This window comes from Ischnura elegans, chromosome 2 (genome assembly GCF_921293095.1).
Source record: "Ischnura elegans chromosome 2, ioIscEleg1.1, whole genome shotgun sequence".
In the NCBI taxonomy this organism is placed as follows: Eukaryota; Metazoa; Arthropoda; class Insecta; order Odonata; family Coenagrionidae; genus Ischnura; species Ischnura elegans.
In genome coordinates this window covers 98,962,093-98,980,967 of record NC_060247.1, presented here as the reverse complement: position 1 = coordinate 98,980,967, position 18,875 = coordinate 98,962,093, and the positions used below count along the sequence as shown (strand labels likewise).

The 18,875-nt window shown below is 36.6% G+C and overlaps 1 protein-coding gene and 1 long non-coding RNA gene across 3 annotated transcripts in view; one reads left to right on the top strand and one right to left on the bottom strand.

Moving 5' to 3' along the window:
• The window catches only part of LOC124154228 (microtubule-associated protein futsch-like), a 48,797-nt gene that overhangs the window by 2,198 nt on the left and 27,724 nt on the right, over positions 1-18,875 (bottom strand). Inside the window, exons 7-15 of one of the 2 annotated variants that reach the window (XM_046527818.1) lie at positions 11,526-11,696; positions 9,371-9,565; positions 7,976-8,146; positions 7,617-7,781; positions 5,772-6,212; positions 3,862-4,005; positions 3,381-3,503; positions 3,098-3,244; positions 1,687-1,848 (exon numbers count right to left, since the gene is read on the bottom strand). In XM_046527818.1, coding sequence (XP_046383774.1) covers positions 1,687-1,848; positions 3,098-3,244; positions 3,381-3,503; positions 3,862-4,005; positions 5,772-6,212; positions 7,617-7,781; positions 7,976-8,146; positions 9,371-9,565; positions 11,526-11,696 — 1,719 coding nt within the window. The remainder of the gene's footprint in view (positions 1-1,686; positions 1,849-3,097; positions 3,245-3,380; positions 3,504-3,861; positions 4,006-5,771; positions 6,213-7,616; positions 7,782-7,975; positions 8,147-9,370; positions 9,566-11,525; positions 11,697-18,875) is intronic. The other variant, XM_046527819.1, reaches the window with a different exon arrangement.
• LOC124154232 lies at positions 17,212-18,618 on the top strand. Its single transcript, XR_006863874.1, has 2 exons — positions 17,212-17,467; positions 17,847-18,618. It is a non-coding gene; the product is annotated as an uncharacterized LOC124154232 (long non-coding RNA).

The window sequence follows — 18,875 nt, the reverse complement described above, 5'->3', positions numbered from 1 at the left end:
ACTGAGTTATTATGGAAATATTTCACAGGCAACCGCAAACCTTTTTCCCAGAGAAGACTTTAAAATAGCATATTATAACACATCTAATTTAAGGGCGTTATTATGCAATACAAAAGATAAAATTGACTTAAATGATAGAAGTGGCATTTACAGACTCAAGTGCAGTGACTGTGAGACCTATTACATAGGCCAGACTGGACGTTCGTTCCGAGTAAGAGCAGAGGAACATGGAAGGCATTTGAGAAACGGGGAATTAGAAAAATCGCATTTTGCGAAACATCTATGGGAGAGTGACCACAGGAGCAATTTTGTTCCGGAAATTCTCCACCTTGAGGGAAAGGGAAGAAGGATGGACTGCTTGGAGGAGTTGGAGATAAGGAAGCATATAAAAAATGGAATTTTAGCAAATGAAAATATTTTTGTAAACTATTCCCCGCTCTTGGAGATTCCCCTGAAGCTGAGTGACGCTCCAACCCCAACGCAACCCTCCCCTACCAACGTAATAGCAACCAGATAAACAAGAACAAAATAACTGTTATTATAACGGATTCTGTACCTGATGATGTCGCCTCTGCGACGAAACCGGTCGTATTAATTAAATCGTGTGGAAAAGTACAATAACGTTTTATTATTAAGAATGGATTTTCACAAAGTAAAGCCAGAAACAATCAATATTTATGATATTTAAAAGAAGGTATAATTGTAGACGAAAATGATGTTTGATATTATTATACGTAGGTTCATTTATATCATGTTTTACAAAATATTTTATACAAACAAAATTTTGAAAGTTGCTAATCAAAATTTTGTCCGTCCTAGTTCCCTTAACACTAGAACCGCTGAACTTTCCAACCCCACCAAACCTGCGGCATGGGACTTTTTTGTCCCGTTTACAAAATACGTTAATACTGTCATGTTTAAGTATAAATGACGGTTTTTTTGTGGTTTGTGTGAACAAAACACGTGTTTAGGTAATGTTTAAAACGTTTTATTAAGTATAACTAGGAATACAGTAAGCTTATTTTGACAGCAAAAGTGCTACTAGTCAAGAATAACCAGATAACGTCGGCCGGCACTGAGTGAGTAGGCGGCCGGTGCAGTGCACATATTATTCCTTTCAGCGCTTCTAACTTGCAGAATAACGGTATCTGTGCATCGATCCCCTTCGTAATAAACTGTTATTATGCTAAATACAAAATTAGTGTAAAAAAAAACTGAAATTGTATGTTTTCCCCATATGGGACAAAAAAGTCCCATCCTGCGGTTCTACGTAAATCGCCATTTTTCTCACAGACAAAACATCGTACAATATTTTCAATATAACCATTCAAAAGAGCATAAAAAATGAGTAATAGTCAGTCAATTTCAAAGGGATCAAACCACTAGTACATTAATGGCAAACATTTGCAAAGGGTGATGGGACAAAACAGTCCCGTCTGCGGTTCTAGTGTTAAGAACCTCATTTTAATCCAAGTAGGAACCTCAAAATCAAAGGAATGCAGAAGCATTAGCTTGAGCACTTGGTGTCTAATTACATGTGCACCTGACAACATCCTACATTAGAATCATTCTGTAAAGTAATATGTTACACAGCCTTATAGATCAGAGCAAAGAAACTTTCAGCACCTAAAGCATAGGCATTTAGCACAAGTACGATATTAAAATTTTGTTATCACAATACTTTACCTGGTTGTATTTTTGGCATTGCGTAAATTTCTTCCTCTGAGAACTTCTTTCTCTTCATCCTTTCTCGCCACACTGACACCCTTTTTAAGTTTGCTGTTATCCTGTCCCTCTTCCACAGGTGCCTCAGGAGCTTGAAGGATGGAATCTTTACCTTCATTTTTCCTGTTGATATAAAATAATATTCTAATTTAAATTACTGTTACCATTATAACAAAATCTCAAGCTTCCCTTAATGGAAATAATTGATCACACTTAAAAAATAATGGGTACTTTGCCACTATTCTAACATACAATAAAACTGTTCATTCGAATCCTGTTGATTTGAAATACTGCCATTCAAAGTTGTGGGCAGCAGAAAAAATAGGCTCACCGACCGTGTCAGGGCATGGCTGATGATCTTTTTTCATATTTTTAAATTATGCAATAGCATCTAAATATGTAAACTTGCTTCCCTCAGTCAAAAATTAGATTGGTTACCTTGGTTATGTCAAACTTTTAAGAGTTTAATTTAGGTCCGAGTGTCACCAACACAGAAAAATGATCCATGCCACATCCACGATGTCAAGTAAGCTCAAAATAAGATCATTAATCATCCAAAATTTACTTATAGAGCTACTATTCATGCCCATTATGTCCACATCTCAATATTTTAAGCTCAATTGTCAGACATACAGCATTAAAGCTGATGCTACGCCACACTGAGCAAAAAATACACTTGCGTACCTTTACATTCAAATTATTACAACAGTGCAAAGGTTTCAATTCATACTCTCAATACATATTGATTATTTTTTATCTTCAATTGCACTATATGACTCATCTTGTGCCTACTCATAGATAATAATAATATATGCAGTCATAGGTGGATTTAGGGTAGGGGAACATGCCTTCCCCCCCCCCCCCCCCCACACCCAGACTTAAAAAATAGACAAGATTTTTAATACAGCTACCATTATCTTTGTTTTATTGTGTATATTAAAGAGCCTCAATCAGTTAATTTAATATTAACAACTTTCATGTCAAAATAAAGAGAATATTTTCCTTAGTAATTGTTGTATTTTGTTTTTAATCTCAAAAAAGAGAAGACCTATCAGACCCTTGCCCCCCCCCAGAAAAAATCCTGGATCCCCTGCAAGCAGTAGTACAATATTTTCTAGAAATTTCTAAATATTTTTTGGATCATTTCAGGGAAGTACGATAATTCAAACCCATACATTTGAAAGTCCTTTTTAGGTCTCTCCACTTTCATATTACCAAGGTTTTACTGAATGATGATCGCGATGTTGAAACTTGGACATTTGTATTAAGTTTTTTGAGTCTATTCCAATATCGTAAAAATAAATGTGATGTACTCAAATTTTCATGGCTGTATAACTTCTAATATCATAATCTTATAGCTACACATATGTACCTAGACACATTTTTCCTCTGCCTTGTAGGTCTCTCTGTCAATTTTTCCTCTTCAATTGCACACATAATTTGCTCCTGGGATATGCGTTTTCCTACTTGCACTTTATTAGATGATGAAGGTGCATCCTTCACAGAACTCTCACCAGAACTGAAAATTTATTTTAGGGATCAATAACTTAAGTAGATTCAACGTTTAGAAATAGTTCTACCAGATTTTCATGAATACATGACATCGATAATCAAATAATGATTAAAACTGACTTTCATAGCAAGAAAATGCTTACCTTCTAGTAACTTTCGTCCTACGAGTATTCAATTTGGGAATGACCTCAATTTCATCTTGAGGTTCAACCACTGCTGCCTTCATTTCACTTCTTACACTTTCTGCGCCATCTCCTTTCTCAACACTGCAAATTATAATTAGATGCAGGTGATATTTTGAGAGAAGAGGAGATTCTTTGGATATACTTGGCATTGATGTTTTTCATGAGACCAATTGTAATGCAACAAGGATTTGAACTCTGCAAGACTCACAACACCAAAAGGTACAGCCAAAGTTTTTCCTTCCCAAATTCACACAAGCAAATGGAACCATTTTAACAGTAAATGTAACCTTGAAACTTAAGTACAAAACTTTTGTAAAGGTATTATTATTATGGAATGCCAAATTTCTGAGGGAATTTTGAGCAAATGCGGTTTTCGTGTAAGACCATACCATGGTTTTTAAAGTTATAAAGTATGGTAAAAAAATTCTCTAAAATTTACCTGTTCTTTGTTCTCCTTGAGCGCTTCTCCATGGTTACCTCTTCATTGCTAACATTTTCACGGACCCGTTTTGTACTTCTCGTCAAATTTCTTTCTTTATTGTTTTGGGACTCATTAACATCTTGAGTGATATCACCAACCAGCCTGGAAAAGGATAAGCTCTTCAATAATGTGTTCCATGCAAGAAAAACTTTTCTCATCAATTAACACACAATTTCAAATAATTGGTTTAAGAGGGTACATCGAAAAATAACTGAAATATTCATTCATACATTCCACTGCCTAACGTGGTTCATAGAGTATATTACGACTTCCTTGACCACATTCATGTAACTTCATTATACCCAACATTCACCCACTCGACTTAAGTAAATTTAACATTTCACAAGCGAACTGGGTCAAATCTTTGAATTAACCAACACAGCCTGACAATTAAGATTTTAAGCTATCAATTTTCTCGTAGCCCAGTAATCAAAGGCTTTATTAATGCATAATTTTTGAAGTCATATTTAATAGTTTAGATCTTAGTAAGATTTTGGATAAAATGATCTTCTAAGATTTGAACTTTTGTTGCTGTTGACGTGTTTTCATCTTCAAAAACCAATGATCATGAGACCTAATTAAGTAAGTTTGACGAAAGGATTTGAATTTTCATTTTTGTCTTCAATTTTATCATTTGCTAAAAACTAATGTATTCGTGAACTTGGATTAATATAGGACTAAGCAAATTAAATCATAGCAAAGATAGAAGATAACATTATCAAAATTAAATGAATCTGAAGTTGACAATGATAAAATTGAAGAACAATGCATACAAATAATCGGCTTTGCCAATAAAATGCACGTCTACGATTCGGCATCCTTCAACAGATTCACTCGATGGAGTAACTTGGATGGAATTGATGGATTCACTCGGTCACATTCCGTTTCCTCAAATTATCCAATCTCTTACCTTTACCTATAGACACAAATTTGCCTTTAAATCGGCATAATGAAGCCATCACTTCAGCCCCAAGGTATATTTAATAATTTAAGGCTAAGTAAAGTGGATAATATAAAAAGTGGTATATTGTCACAATGCAACATAACTCGAGGTAGCGTAAACAAATAAAGGTGCTCAACCGGTGTGAAACTATGATATGTTAACAGCGTTATCTAGTTGGTGGTCAGCAATTATATATAAATAAATTTTCCAAATTAGGTTAAATTAACAGAGCAAAAGCTCTCACTAGTTAAGTTCTTTTTATTCATCACAAATTATATAATTATGAAGCTTTACTGTATTTCCAGAGAAAGTTTTTAAATTCTTCCGATACCTAAGAGTCAATATAACAGCCATTCTTCATATCACAGAATTATCCCATTTTTTAGTAAAATACATGCATTGTACAGCTATTTTGATTGATTTATAATTACTTTTAATTTTTATAAATGACAAATTTAGCCATTATAACTCGTTGTTGTCGAGTTTATCTAACTAATGAAAGAAGTATTTCGAAGCGCAGGTTCTACCTTAAACTAAGGTGACATCAATAGAATCAAATATTCACATGCTGAGCCATTTTTCAACAAATAATCAGCTCTTTAAGTCATTACGTTAGGGAGCCCATCGTTGTTCAACCTCAATTTTTCAAGGTGGCCACCATACGCCCTATGCCCAAGGTGTCCACCCTACACTTTCTTACATTTAAGCTACTTCACTGTGAAATGATGACAAATGAAGCTATAGTTTTGCTTTTTAAGCTGATTAAATTGAATACACCAAAAATTACACATGATAAAATGAAGACTAGTGAATCAGCAATATAAGACACTAAAAAACAAATATAAAATTGCAACACAAAACATGCATTACTTTTGTATACGATAGAAACAATTGAAATTTGATGGACTTGAGATATCAAACTTACGTGGTGGCCACTTTCCCTCTTCGAGTGCGCCGTTCAGTAGGAGCCACAGTATTGAGTTCAACATTCCCCTCTTTGATTCCTTGGGAGATAACTTCTTCCTTTTCAGACTTATCGTCATCTTTCTTGGTTGCTTGCCTTCTGGTTTTACCTGTTCTATTGATAGCATTCTTTTCTACAGAGTGATCTTCCTTTACTTCCTGCTTTGCAGACTCAGTTACAGAGCCTTTACTCTCTTTCTCAAGCATTTGAGATTCTTTATCCTCTGACATTTGCTTGTCCAGTTTTACAGATGCCCCTTTTCCAATCTTACCCTTACTCTTTGGAGCTGAAGCTTCTCTACATGCGGTTTCTTCCTCAGAATGTATATTCTCAGAAATTTCTTTCTCTGTTTTGGAAGTTTTTCTTGTTGGTTTGATATTTTTGGTGATGGTATCGTTGTTCCTGAAAATAAATATATGCACATATAAAACTGTCTAATTCCTAAAATTTCATCCATTTATTAACCCTTTAGCTGTGGGAGTACATGATTTTAGCTACCAGCCTGTGCGGGAGAGAACCAAGAATTATTTTCCCTCCTGCCTGGCCTAGTGTCTCGCAAGGAGTGAACTCTCATTATGCGGGGCAAACCTTTCTCCTTTCTTACCAAGGCCATTTGTGAGACAGGGTAGGGATGAAACATTTCCATTGTTCCAGTGTAACTTGATATTTTCCTTCGAAGATAATGATTTATGGTTTGTATGGTCTCGGAAAGGAAATAATGTCAAAGGCATGTGGGGAGGGCCGTGGATGGGGCTAGTAATTTTGTGAAATGCGTGATGTAATTACTTTCGAATTGGTTATTATTCCACGTTGCTGAGATTCCCCTGATTGTTGTTCAATATCTTGGTAAGATTCACGCTATGGGCCTCTTGCTTTGCCTTAAAATTTTTCACGGCTGAAATTCAGTTGCAATACTTCTACAAGAGCTTTTAAACAAAACTGTTCATGAGTTGGAGAAGCAATGAAGTTCAATGGCATATACAAAGAGAGGATCAGAACTCTTTCTACTCCCTCTTAAGGGACACTGCATTTACGAAAGCATTGATTTAAAATTTCGGATATAAATTCAATTTCTTCAGCAAATTTGGATCTGAAGTATTCCTCTGCCCTCTGAAGGGCATTATTCGTGGATATTTGGATCTGAGGTATGCAATCCGAGCATCCCCAGAAAGCAGCATCAGGTTAACACTACAAGTGCATAACTAATTATATCTGAGTGCCATACATGTCGCGTAAATTTAGCTGAAAATGCCACATAAATTTTTAGTGTTGAAAGTAGAAATTTTGATATTTGTCAAAAGTCCAGGCATACGTCAGCAACACCGTGCGATGAAATTAAGTAAAATACCGCAATAAATTTTTTCTTTAGCTCCATTGCTCAACATACGGGTGCGTCTCATACACGAGTTGATCTGGGAAAGTAAAATAGAGAATTGTGGATTCAACTTAATGCAATAACATTGGCTATTCTAGCTGTTCATCTACATGATCTCACCCATGTTAAATCATTGGATTATAAACAAATGTGTTTTTAATGACTATAATCAATTATTGTACAAATTGAAGTGTTTCCTTTGAAAAGTCCTAAACCATGGGGGGTCATCTTAAAACCAGGCTCATCTATGACTCACATACAAAGTGAAAGTATTGCAAACAATTCACAACAATACCTTTTTCTTTACAATACTCTTGAGGGGTACTATTTTTATTTCCTATTTAAGTATTTACATCATTGAGAAACATTTCACCGAATGAATGTAAATGCCAAAAACTGACTTATATATACAGCAAACAAAAGCAACATACCCCTCCATTTCTCTCATTCTTCGTGTTCGCCTGCCCAGCGTTGGCTCAGACTCCACAACCACTTTTTCCTCATCATCTTTCACCTTCTCTGCTTTCTTCTTTGCACTACTCTTTGATCTTCCATCAATTTGACTAACATTGGTATTATCAACTGTTTGGTCCACTCTGCACAAAAGAGATTACTGTTAAACATGGAGTGTCTCAAAGTATTTTGGAGTATCAATATTATACATACATACAATGAATGAGAGATCAAGTTAAAATTTGATCTCATAAATATTTCCAGCTAGCTAATACAACAAGTTGAACAATGCAATTCACAGAAATGTACCTGCTTATGAAATCAAAAAGCAACCTACCCCTGTATTCCTCTCGTTCTTCGCATTTGCCTTCCTGAGATAGGAGCTGATTCTACTGCCACTTGGTCTCCCACATCTCTAGCTAGCTCTTCTTTCTTTTGAGATCCCCTTTTAGGCTTATCACCCATTTTACCTTCATCTACGTCCATGGCACCAGCTGCTTCATCCAACCTTAAGAAAATGTAGCTTTACATAACTTCACATCCAGAGGAATTCTCTCTCCATATTACAATGTGATATTTAATTTAGCGTACTTCTTTATTTTATTCTCAAACCACCAAATACAGCTCGTATTGGCCATTTTACATCGGGGTATTCAACAAATTTAACAAATAAACGTACACGAACAACCATGCCCTGGGCAAGGGAAACCCACCCAGGTGGGACTCGAACCCGCGACCTCTTGTTTGGCAGGTGAGGACATTACCCCGCTGCCACTGAGGCCGGCAATGCAGCATTTATGTTCTTGAGGAAACGTTGAAACATTTATTGAAATTCATGGTTGCAATAAATCAAGGTGTTATAAGAGAGACTAGTAATTGCACAATTTTTGGAAATAATGAAAATAAAGATTTGAGTATGATTTCAAAATTTCCACTGATGCCTTTCCTTATTCTTTGGCAAGAGCCAAGTAAAAATTATAAGTCACACACAGGGAGCAGCAGCCTAATTGCATACCCAATGACATCATTAGGCAGTAAGCAATCACTATGCAGGTAGCTGTCGAGTTTTTTTTACATTCACTTGGCTTAATTAATTGCCTTAAGACTATTTTACCAACTAAGAGGAGATGAATCAAAGACACCATTAACAAATGTATGAAAAAGGAAATAGGAGTCAAAGAACAATACCTCTGAACTAATGTATTTGATCATTAATTCCATATAGTGTTTTTCAACAAGTTACGCAATCACACATTGCAGATCAAGCACTTCCTTAAAACTAAATGTGACATGAAAAAGATAGAGTTAGCAGCACCAACTTGTCTATACTACCTTGCCAATATTGCAAAATAAGTAAAATGAGTATTGGCACACAAGAGCGAACGCTGAACTGAATCACTTTCTAGGGAATCCTAAAATGAACTAGCAAAACCAATAGTTATAGATTACATTGACTTTCTGCCACCATATTATTTAATGTTCTTTTCAAATAAATAAGCTCACTTGCAATTAATTCAGTATAATAATGGTATAATTTGAGTCCAACGATAGGAACTTTACTCAAAATGGCTCCAGTTGATTTTAAAATCTATGCCTAGCTAAAATATTAATTATTTCCCATCTATACCATTAACAACATGAGCCAACGCACTTTCAAGTAGACACAACAAGGAAACAACTGTGTATAACATAAGAGTGCTTACTTCACACTGTTTAACATTGGAGTGCTTACTTAGCAGATTTTTTCCCACGGCGAGTCAACTGTTGAGATGGTTCATCTGAATTTTCTCCTTGACTTTCAGTAGTGATTGTTTTCTTTGGTAAATGCTTCTCTGATTTGTCATCAGCTGCCTCACTTACATTTTCATTGTTTACAGAAGTTTTTAGTGACTTTTTACTCTCAGTTACACCAACAGTAACATCAGCCCTGAAAAAAGTGATAGACATTAGGGATTGAGAGGTACCACAAAAACCTTGTACAAGGAAATAACACCAAGCATATTGCAAGGAAAATCCACACAAGGTCAATACATACATAGAGTACCATTACCATGAAATCAAATTACATTCTATCAATCTTGGTCCTAAAATATAGGGAGATTAAAACTGACTAGAACTAATCAACAAGTTCACTAACTAAAAAAATTCCTTTTGCTCAAGGGCATTACTACCTAGTCAGCAAAAAAGATAGATTACCCATTTTCACCCTTATATTACACGCATAGAATTATGGTAAAAGATGGCAAACCTGTGTGTAAACGGGTAAATATCTGTAAATTTAAGTGGTAAAATTAGGGTAATTTGGTGGTAAAATTCGGCATTTTTCCGAGTAAAACCTCCCAATGCAACATCAGAGCCATCTGAGGAGCTTGAGAAGAAAAATGATACCACCCCCTCCGTCGGTACTACTGTGAACTAACAGCACATTGCTTAAATGCATTATAGGAATTATTACATGATAATGAACAAAATTGCCACTGATATTGAAGAATAACTTTTTTGAATGACGAAAAGTTACAAAATATACATCTATGTAAGGAAATAACCACTTGGTGAAAGAGGAATACTTACAAAAATAAAACCTACATTCATGAGGATATGCATACTCGTTGAAAGAGAAATAACCAACATAAATAAAAGCTATGTTTTAAGAGGAATTGCGGATTTGATTTCTTTTAACACAGAAAACAATGTTAGACTTGGAAATAATTTTCTATTGAGCACTCAGTGACAACATCTTCCACACCAAACGCCTTTGGGCATGATTATGAGGAAACAAAGTCACTCAAATGAAAATCCAATAATCAATGTGCTTTTCCAAATTTTTTTCACCCCCAAGGATGCAAACCAATGAAATCACTGTAAATACTGTACTTTAGAGTGCTATACTTAAGCAGAGGTTGAGGGAACCAAATTACAGCTATAAAGGTTATTAAAAAGTATTGCCTCACCATGGAGTCACAACAAAAAGTGATGCAACTCTCTGGTTAAATTTTCCACTAAATTAAATTTTACAATTTTCAACATTATATCAGGTAACTAATTTTAGTTTACTTTATGCTCCAGTAATAGTTAGAAATTTTAATTGTCAGGTACGTTATTTTGGCACTTGCATTCATGTTCCTCCTTCATTGTTTATTTGTCCACTCGTAGCCAACTTTATGGTCCACTATTCACAAATCGCATTTGAGGATCTAATGTAGCCAACCGTCAAGATGTGTTCGATCTTATAACTTTCATGCAATTATTTTAGCAAAAATAATTATCTGATGAAATTAGTATTCTTCTTTACATATTTAAGAAAATAATCAGGTAATTTTTTAAGCACTTTCTTTCTGTTAATAAACTCAGCCTTTCATCAATAGCATGTAATAATGAGAAACTTTGTAAAATGGAATCGTAAATAATTCAAAAATTCAAAAAATATCACTACAGATTTTGCTGTGAAATTATTGAAATCTATTTTTCTACTTTAAACTTTTCTTAAGCACATACAATTAAGTGCATAAATACCTCACTACACATTTTTTATACTTCACCATTGGCAATTCTGCACACGAGCAATTAATGTGTAAAGAAAGGGTAGTTACAAAAAGGATAAAATTGCCCCAAGTTACTCAGGTATTTTCCATCTAAATTATCTCTTGTGCTGACTGGGTAAATATTCAAACTCAAAATTATTATCACATACAGCAAAAGTTCATGAAAACTGGTATGACTTATAGCGAGGGTTGCTCAACAGTGAGTGATTTTAGTGATGATTGCACGAAAACATAGCAGTTTGCACCTGTGTTTATCACTGTTATTGATGGTTACCTACTACTGGCAGTCACCCCTTCTCTAGTACCAACTCATTGGAAATAGGCACCAATAAATGAAAACCTCACCTATCTTTCCCTCTTGTTCTTCGAGTTTGCCTGGTTGGAGCTGTTCCCGAAACAACTTCAGTTTTCTCCTCAGCAAATTTTGCCACGTCAACTTTTTTACTAGAGCCACTTCTCCCTTTACCAGAATTTATATCTGCATTAGCTTCGTTGCTTTCTCCTGCTTTATCCAGTCTGTACAATAAATAGAAGCACCTGTATCAGATACATTTTCCAGCCCATGATTCAGTAAGTACATGCTAAAAATGCACTGAACACTCACAGATTTGAAAGCCCACTTTGGACCACCTAATAAACTGTATTCACCATTATTCTGATTATTCACAGCATTTTTGTCAGCTTAGCAAATGTCCTTAGACATCTAATTACAGATGGATGGAAAGGTATTTCAGGTATGAGATTAAACAAAATTTCATATTCTTTAGAAAACTGTTCATACTACACAGAATAAAAAATACCTACACATTCCAATTCCACTTATTCCTACGTAATACAAAGCTATTTAAATACAACCATTTGGCTAAAAATTAAGTAGCCTAATGCTAGCAGCTTGTTCCCACATGAGCATGTGTTCATAAGAAATGGTGACACTAACAGTGATTGCAAAACATCCAAAAATGCAAAAGAAACGAGTAATAAGTAAAACAAAAGTTTCATCACCTAGTTCAATCAGACACTCCTTATAGACATCAAATGTATCAAAACAAGAGGAGGGCATTTACCAAAAATTCGATACTTGACTTTCAGTACATACTAATATTTTCACAATGCTATTATTTTCAATGCTTAATACTTTAGATACCACTAGTTAATTAACTCATCAAGGTTAAAAGACACTTATTTTGCTCACATATTCCTGAAGCGGTGATTGGAAAGGGTGAATTAACATGGAAGGTTGACAAATATTATCACATCTAATTTTAGATGAGCTGCAAGGGCTGAATAGACTCAATGGTATTCGAAATGGAGCCAAGGAATTTAATTTTCGTGTATCAGGATAGGATTCTGTTTCTTACATTGCAAGATGAATTTAAAAGGCTTAACATTTGAATTTTCTGGATAGATGGATCATCAACCTCCACTGCATTACCATAGCCACTTAAGCTAGGTATAGTTAAGATTGAAGTCTCATTCTATTTACATTTTCTGCTTCTGAATTCAATCCATGTTTTTATTAGTACATATGTACTTTTTATGGTAGAATGTGAATGCAACTTATCACCCAGAAAATAAATTTTTACTAGGGATGGGTCGAATAGTAGATTTCCCGAATTCGAATATCGAATTCGAATATCAAATCATTGCTCGAATATTCGAATACCTCGAATTTCGAATACCTCGAATACTAAACGATGAATGTGAAAATGTTTGACCAGGTCGCTTTTGCAGCAGGAAACCCAAGATTTTGGCGAGTAATTGTGACTGCCTTTAAAGGATTCCAACAGGAATTTAGCTGATTAATAGAATATTTTAATTCTATATAAACAATAGGGTAGTTTCCTTCATTAAAGAAAATGAAAGTCATGGATTGTGATTTGTTACCCACCATTGGTGTATTCATAATATACAAATTATTTGGTTCTAGAAATACCGGTTTAGACCAATGGCAATGGTCAATTTTATCCTCATTTGAAAAAGGCCAGATTGGCACCCATGTAATGCCACTCCAGTTGACATCACAGGGACCTATATTTTCTACACGAGAGGATAAGAGTTTACATCGTCTGAGGTTACCAATGCATGCATGAGGAACAAAGATCAGGGAAACATGTCTTAATAATCACTTATTAAAACTGGCTATGGTCGTAAAGTTTTCTTCGCTTGATAAGGTATTAATAATCCTTACTTTAGCCAAGCGCTACCAGCTAGCATGGTACTCGGCTACCTGCTAGCATCCTGCGTCGTGTTAGCGCCCAGAGCCTCGCCCCAAGGTCACCTCACTCGCGGCAGCGGGAAGCAGAACGACGTCACGCAGAGTTTTTCCCGGCATTCATACTTACCCGTCGCGTTATCGCGCGCTTGAAAATTTTCACTTTTGAATTTAATCGCGAAAAATAGATATCGTCTTATAAAAATCTAGAATCGTTAAATACGTACTCCAGGAGTAGTAATATTTCGATTTAGGCTGTAAAAAATAATAGGAGAGCACCGTATTTGAGCATTACGCCAAAATGCTAAGCCTCCGTCGTATTTCTTCGTCTTTCCGGCATTTATTTTCCTGCGTATAATGCTTATATAAAGTCAGAAATATGTCGTATTTGGTCTTATTCTTTTTTAAATTACGCGCACATTACTAATATTTCAATCCAATAAAGGTCTAATATCAATTGCCGAAAGTCATTGTTAGACAACTTTTGGGCTAGTAGATGACTCATGCAGCAGTTGACCTCCAGAAATGGGGAACTTCGAAGCAGGTAAGCAGAAAAAGGCCAGTGGGTGAGTAGAGGGGGGGCGTGAGACACGTTTTTATTGTTCTCGTGTAACTTGATATTTTTTTCGAAGCTAAGGTCTTCGTAATACGATCCCTGCGTGAGCTGGGACCTTTTGTTTGAATTCGGAGAAGAGGAAATCGTCGGAGGGGGTGGGGCGAACGCTGAATGGAGGGGGATAGCAGATCGTGGGAAATGCGCCAATGTCACTATCCCACGGCACTGATGAGTTCCTCCCCATGGTAGTTTCATCTCCTGGGGAAGAAGGGTGAAACGCGATTCTATTTTTTTCCGGTAACTTGATATTTTTTTCGAAGCTGAAGTCTTCGTAATACGATCCCTGGGCAAGCCGGGACCTTTTGTTTGATTTCGGTGAAGAAGAAATCGTCGGAGGGGTTGGGGCAAACGCTGAATTGAGGTGGATAGCGGATCGTGGGAAATGCGCCTACGTCACTATCCCACGGCACTGAGCTTCTCCTGATGGGGGACACCTGGGAATTTCGGATTTTTTTTCACCCGATCAATTTCGGTTCCCCACGTTGAACTCTATTCACCGCTCTAACCCGCGAATTTGATGTAGTTCGTCAGCTTGCCTAAAACGGCGCTGCATGCACTAAACGACTAGAGTCGTCCTCATTTTTTCGAGTCAACTACCAACGACGTGCGAGCGACAGTGTATGACGCGAAATTAAAAGTATTCGAGGTATTCGAGACGGTACCTTTGGCATAAATATTCGAGATCTCGAATATCGAATACTTTCTAGTATTCGAGGTATTCGAGTATTCGCGGATACTATTCGCACATCTCTAATTTTTACGCATTAAACACTTACCATAGTCTTCCTTTTTGGGATACTATAAAAAAATAATTCCAAACATAAGACATTGAGAAAGCCTTATCACACCAAAACTTACTATAGCCCAGGAAATGAAGCATTTTGGCTTGCAATTTTTTCAAACTGAATCGATTTTCTTGAAATTTTCACAATAAGTAGGGTATATACTAGGGATGGGTCGAATAGTAAATTTCTCGAATTCGAATATCGAATTCGAATATTAAATCATTGCTCGAATATTCGAATACCTCGAATTTCGAATACTAAACGATGAATGTGAAAATGCTTGACTAGGTCGCCTATGCAGCAGGAAACCCAAGATTTTGGCGAGTACATAATTGTGATTGCCTTTAAAGGATTCAAACAGGAATTTAGCTGATTAATGGAATATTTTAATTTTATGTAAACAATAGGGTAGTTTCCATCATTAAAGAAAACGAAAGGTATTGATTGTGATTCGTTACCCACCATTAGTGTATTCATAATATACAAATTATTTCGTTCTAGAAATACCGGTTTAGACTAATGACAATGTTCAATTTTACCTCATTTGAAAAAGGCCAGATTGGCGCCTATGCGATGCCACTCCACGTGACATCACAGGGACCTAGTTTCTACACGAGAGGATCGGAGTTTTACATCGTCTGAGGTTACCAATGCATGCATGAGGCGCAGAGCTCAGGGAAACATGTCTTAATAATCACACAGTCTGCTTGATAAGGTATTAATAATCCTTATTTAAGCCAAGCGCTACCAGCTAGCATGGTACTCGGCTACCTGCTAGCATCCTGCGTCGTAATAGCGCTCAGAGCCTCGCCCCAAGGTCACCGCACTTGCGGCAGCGGGAACCAGAACGACGTCACGCGGAGTTTTTCCCGGCATTCATACTTACCCGTCGCGTTTTCGCGCGCTTGAAAATTTTCACTTTTAATTTAATCGCGAAAAATAGATATCGTCTTATAAAACTCTAAAAGCTTTAAATACGTACTTCAGGAGTATTAATATTTCGATTTAGGCAATAAAAAATAATAGGAAACCACCCTATTTGAGCATTACGCCTCCGTCGTATTTCTTCTTCTTCCCGGTATTTATTTTCCTGCGCAAAATGCTTAAATAAAGTCAGAAATATGTCGTGTTTGGTCTTATTCTTTTTTAAATTACGCGCACATTACTAATATTTCAATCCAATAAAGGTGTAATAACAATTGCCGAAAGTCATTGTTAGACACCTTTCGGGCTAGTAGATGACTCATGCAGCAGTTGACCTCGAGAAAGGGGGAAATTCGAAGCAGGTAGGTAGAAAAAGGTCAGTGGGTGAGAAAAGGGGGTGGGTGCGAGACACGTTTTTATTTTTCTCGCGTAACTTGATATTTTTTGAAGCTAAAGTTTTTGTAATACAATCCCTGCGCGAGCTGGGATCTTTCGTTTGATTTCGGAGAAGAGGAAATCTTCAAGAGTGGGTGAGGCGAATGCTGAATGGAGGGGGATAGCAGATCGTGGGAAATGCGCCAATGTCACTATCCCACGGCACTGAGTTCCTCCCTATGGTAGTTTCATCTCCTGGGGAAGATTCAAAATAAGTGCCTGTCATTATTAGCCACAAAGGACACACGGCAAACACCTCCTCTCATTTTATCAAAAGATGGATGCGGGAAAATGGTCAGTGGGGAGAAAGAGGGAAGGGTGAAACACGATTCTATTATTTTCCGGTAACTTGATATTTTTTTCAAAGCTGAGGTCTTCGTAATACGATCCCTGCACGAGCCGGGACCTTTTTTTTGTTTTCGGGGAAGAGGAAATCGTCTGAGGGGGTGGGGCGAACGCTGAATGGATGGGGATAGCGGATCGTGGGAAATGCGCCAATGTTGCTATCCCACGGAACTGAGGTTCTCCTGATAGGGGACACCTGGGATTTTCGGATTTTTTTCATCCGATCAATTTCGGTTCCCCACGTCGAACTCTTTTCACCGCTCGAACCCGTGAATTTGATGTATTTCGTCAGCTTGGCTAAAACGGCGCTGCATGCACTAGAGGACTAGAGTTCTCATTTTTCCGAGTCAACTACCAACGACGTGCGAGCGACAGTGTATGACGCGAAATTCAAAGTATTCGAGGTATTCGAGACGGTACCTTTAGCATAACTATTCGAGATCTCGAATATCGAATACTTTCTATTATTCGAGGTATTCGAGTATTCGCGGATACTATTCGCACATCTCTAGTATATACCAAGAATCAAAATCTATATCATGCCGACGGGCGCTTTTACCCCGGGGGTGGTTTCCACCCCATCTCGGGGGTGGAAAATTTTAATTATATTTTGACCACAGGAATCGATAGAAAAATAAATTTTAAGAATAAAATGTTCTTTCCAATTTTTGCGTAAAATTAATATTTTTCGAGTTATTTGCGATTGAAAGTAAGGTAAAACCACCAGTAGTTGACACTGCACTAGTAGTTGACACTTATAATAAAAAAATACAATAACAAGAGGAATAAAGGTGCCAGATGATTAATATTTTTCTGTCTGTGTAGTGTAGCTCTCTAGTGGTGTGTATGTGAACTACTGTACCGCCATCTTTAACAGCAGTCTAACCACAATCATCTGATGACAACAGCCCATGTTTTTCAATTGATTAATGTGATTTCGTTGTGGAGTTTGCTAAGAACAAGCTAAAAGGTAAGCATTGAAAATTTAAACACCAATTATAATTTTGATTAAGGAGATGTTTAATACTTTGTTTTAGACTCTAAAGTATACAAACAGTTTTCAAAATAACCTGTAAATTAAAAAAAAATGGCTGTTTGGCATCATGTCAACTACTGAAACTTTAGATGACATAGTATTGAGTGGTTGACACCGTGTGTCAACTACTCAGGAGTAATATAATTTAATAATTCTGCTTTATTTGAGTGTTATTTAACTGCTTACATTGTTGAACTGTGTATTATAACCTCTAAAACATTTTCAAAGTATTGTATCCAATAGTTGACAGGGGGTGTCAACTATTGGAGTTACAATGTGTCAACTTCTGAATTACTCCCTCTTTCATTTTCAGATGCCTCCAACAAAGGGAAATTTTAGAAATTATACTCAAGAGGTAATGGAAGCAGCTGTGGCATCATTCTCATTGCACTGTACCCAAATGCGACGCATGTCTTGCAACCGATGGATGTTTCGGTTTTCAGGACTCTTAAAGAGCACTGGAAGAAGAAAGTACATGAATGGAGGTTACCCAATTTGGAGGCTCCAGTCTTAAAGAAGAAAGAATTTCCAAAACTTTTGAAAGAAGTTATAGACAATGTGCTACAAGTGACTATCCTGGAAAATGGTTTTAGAAAATGTGGATTGTTTCCATGGAACCCAGAAGCTATCACTCTCCCATTAAACATTGAAGGTGATAATCAAGTCACAAAAGCCAAAGAACGTGGACAATTTTTAAAAGAAGGACTTCGATTTCTCAATGAGAGTATTCCAGAAAGCAAGCTCAAAATATTTTGTAACAGGGATACAAATAAAGAGTTGGAGGAAAAAGATATTTCACTCTTTGAACTGTGGCAGAAGACAAAATTAGAACTGGAAAGTAATTTGTTAAATGCATCTGGTGCTACTAATGAGCCAGACAATCTAAGCATTGTGGATGGGGACCTGTCATCTGCAACACTCACTCCTAGTGCTATCGATGAGTCCACTTATCATACCACTGATGATTACAATATGCCATCTGGAACGAACAACCTTACTTGTATCGATAAGCCTGCTAGAGATAGTATTAATCATACTGATCTTTGTCAAGCTGGAACTTCTAAAGTATCTGCAGAAATCCCCAGCCCATTCAAAAGACACTTTTTTTCCAGAAAGACAAGATTGAACCAAAACAAAAACGATCAATGAAGGAGAAAATGCCTGCCATTGTCTCAGGACAGCTGTGTCAAGATTATTTTAGAAAGAAGTTGGCAAAAAAGGAAGAATTAGAAAAAAGAAAACTGGAACGTGCTGCCGAGAGACAAAGGAAAAAAGATGAAAAAGAAAGAGCGAAACAAGATAAAGTTCGGCAGCATAAGAAAAGGACTGCAAAGCGGGTGCT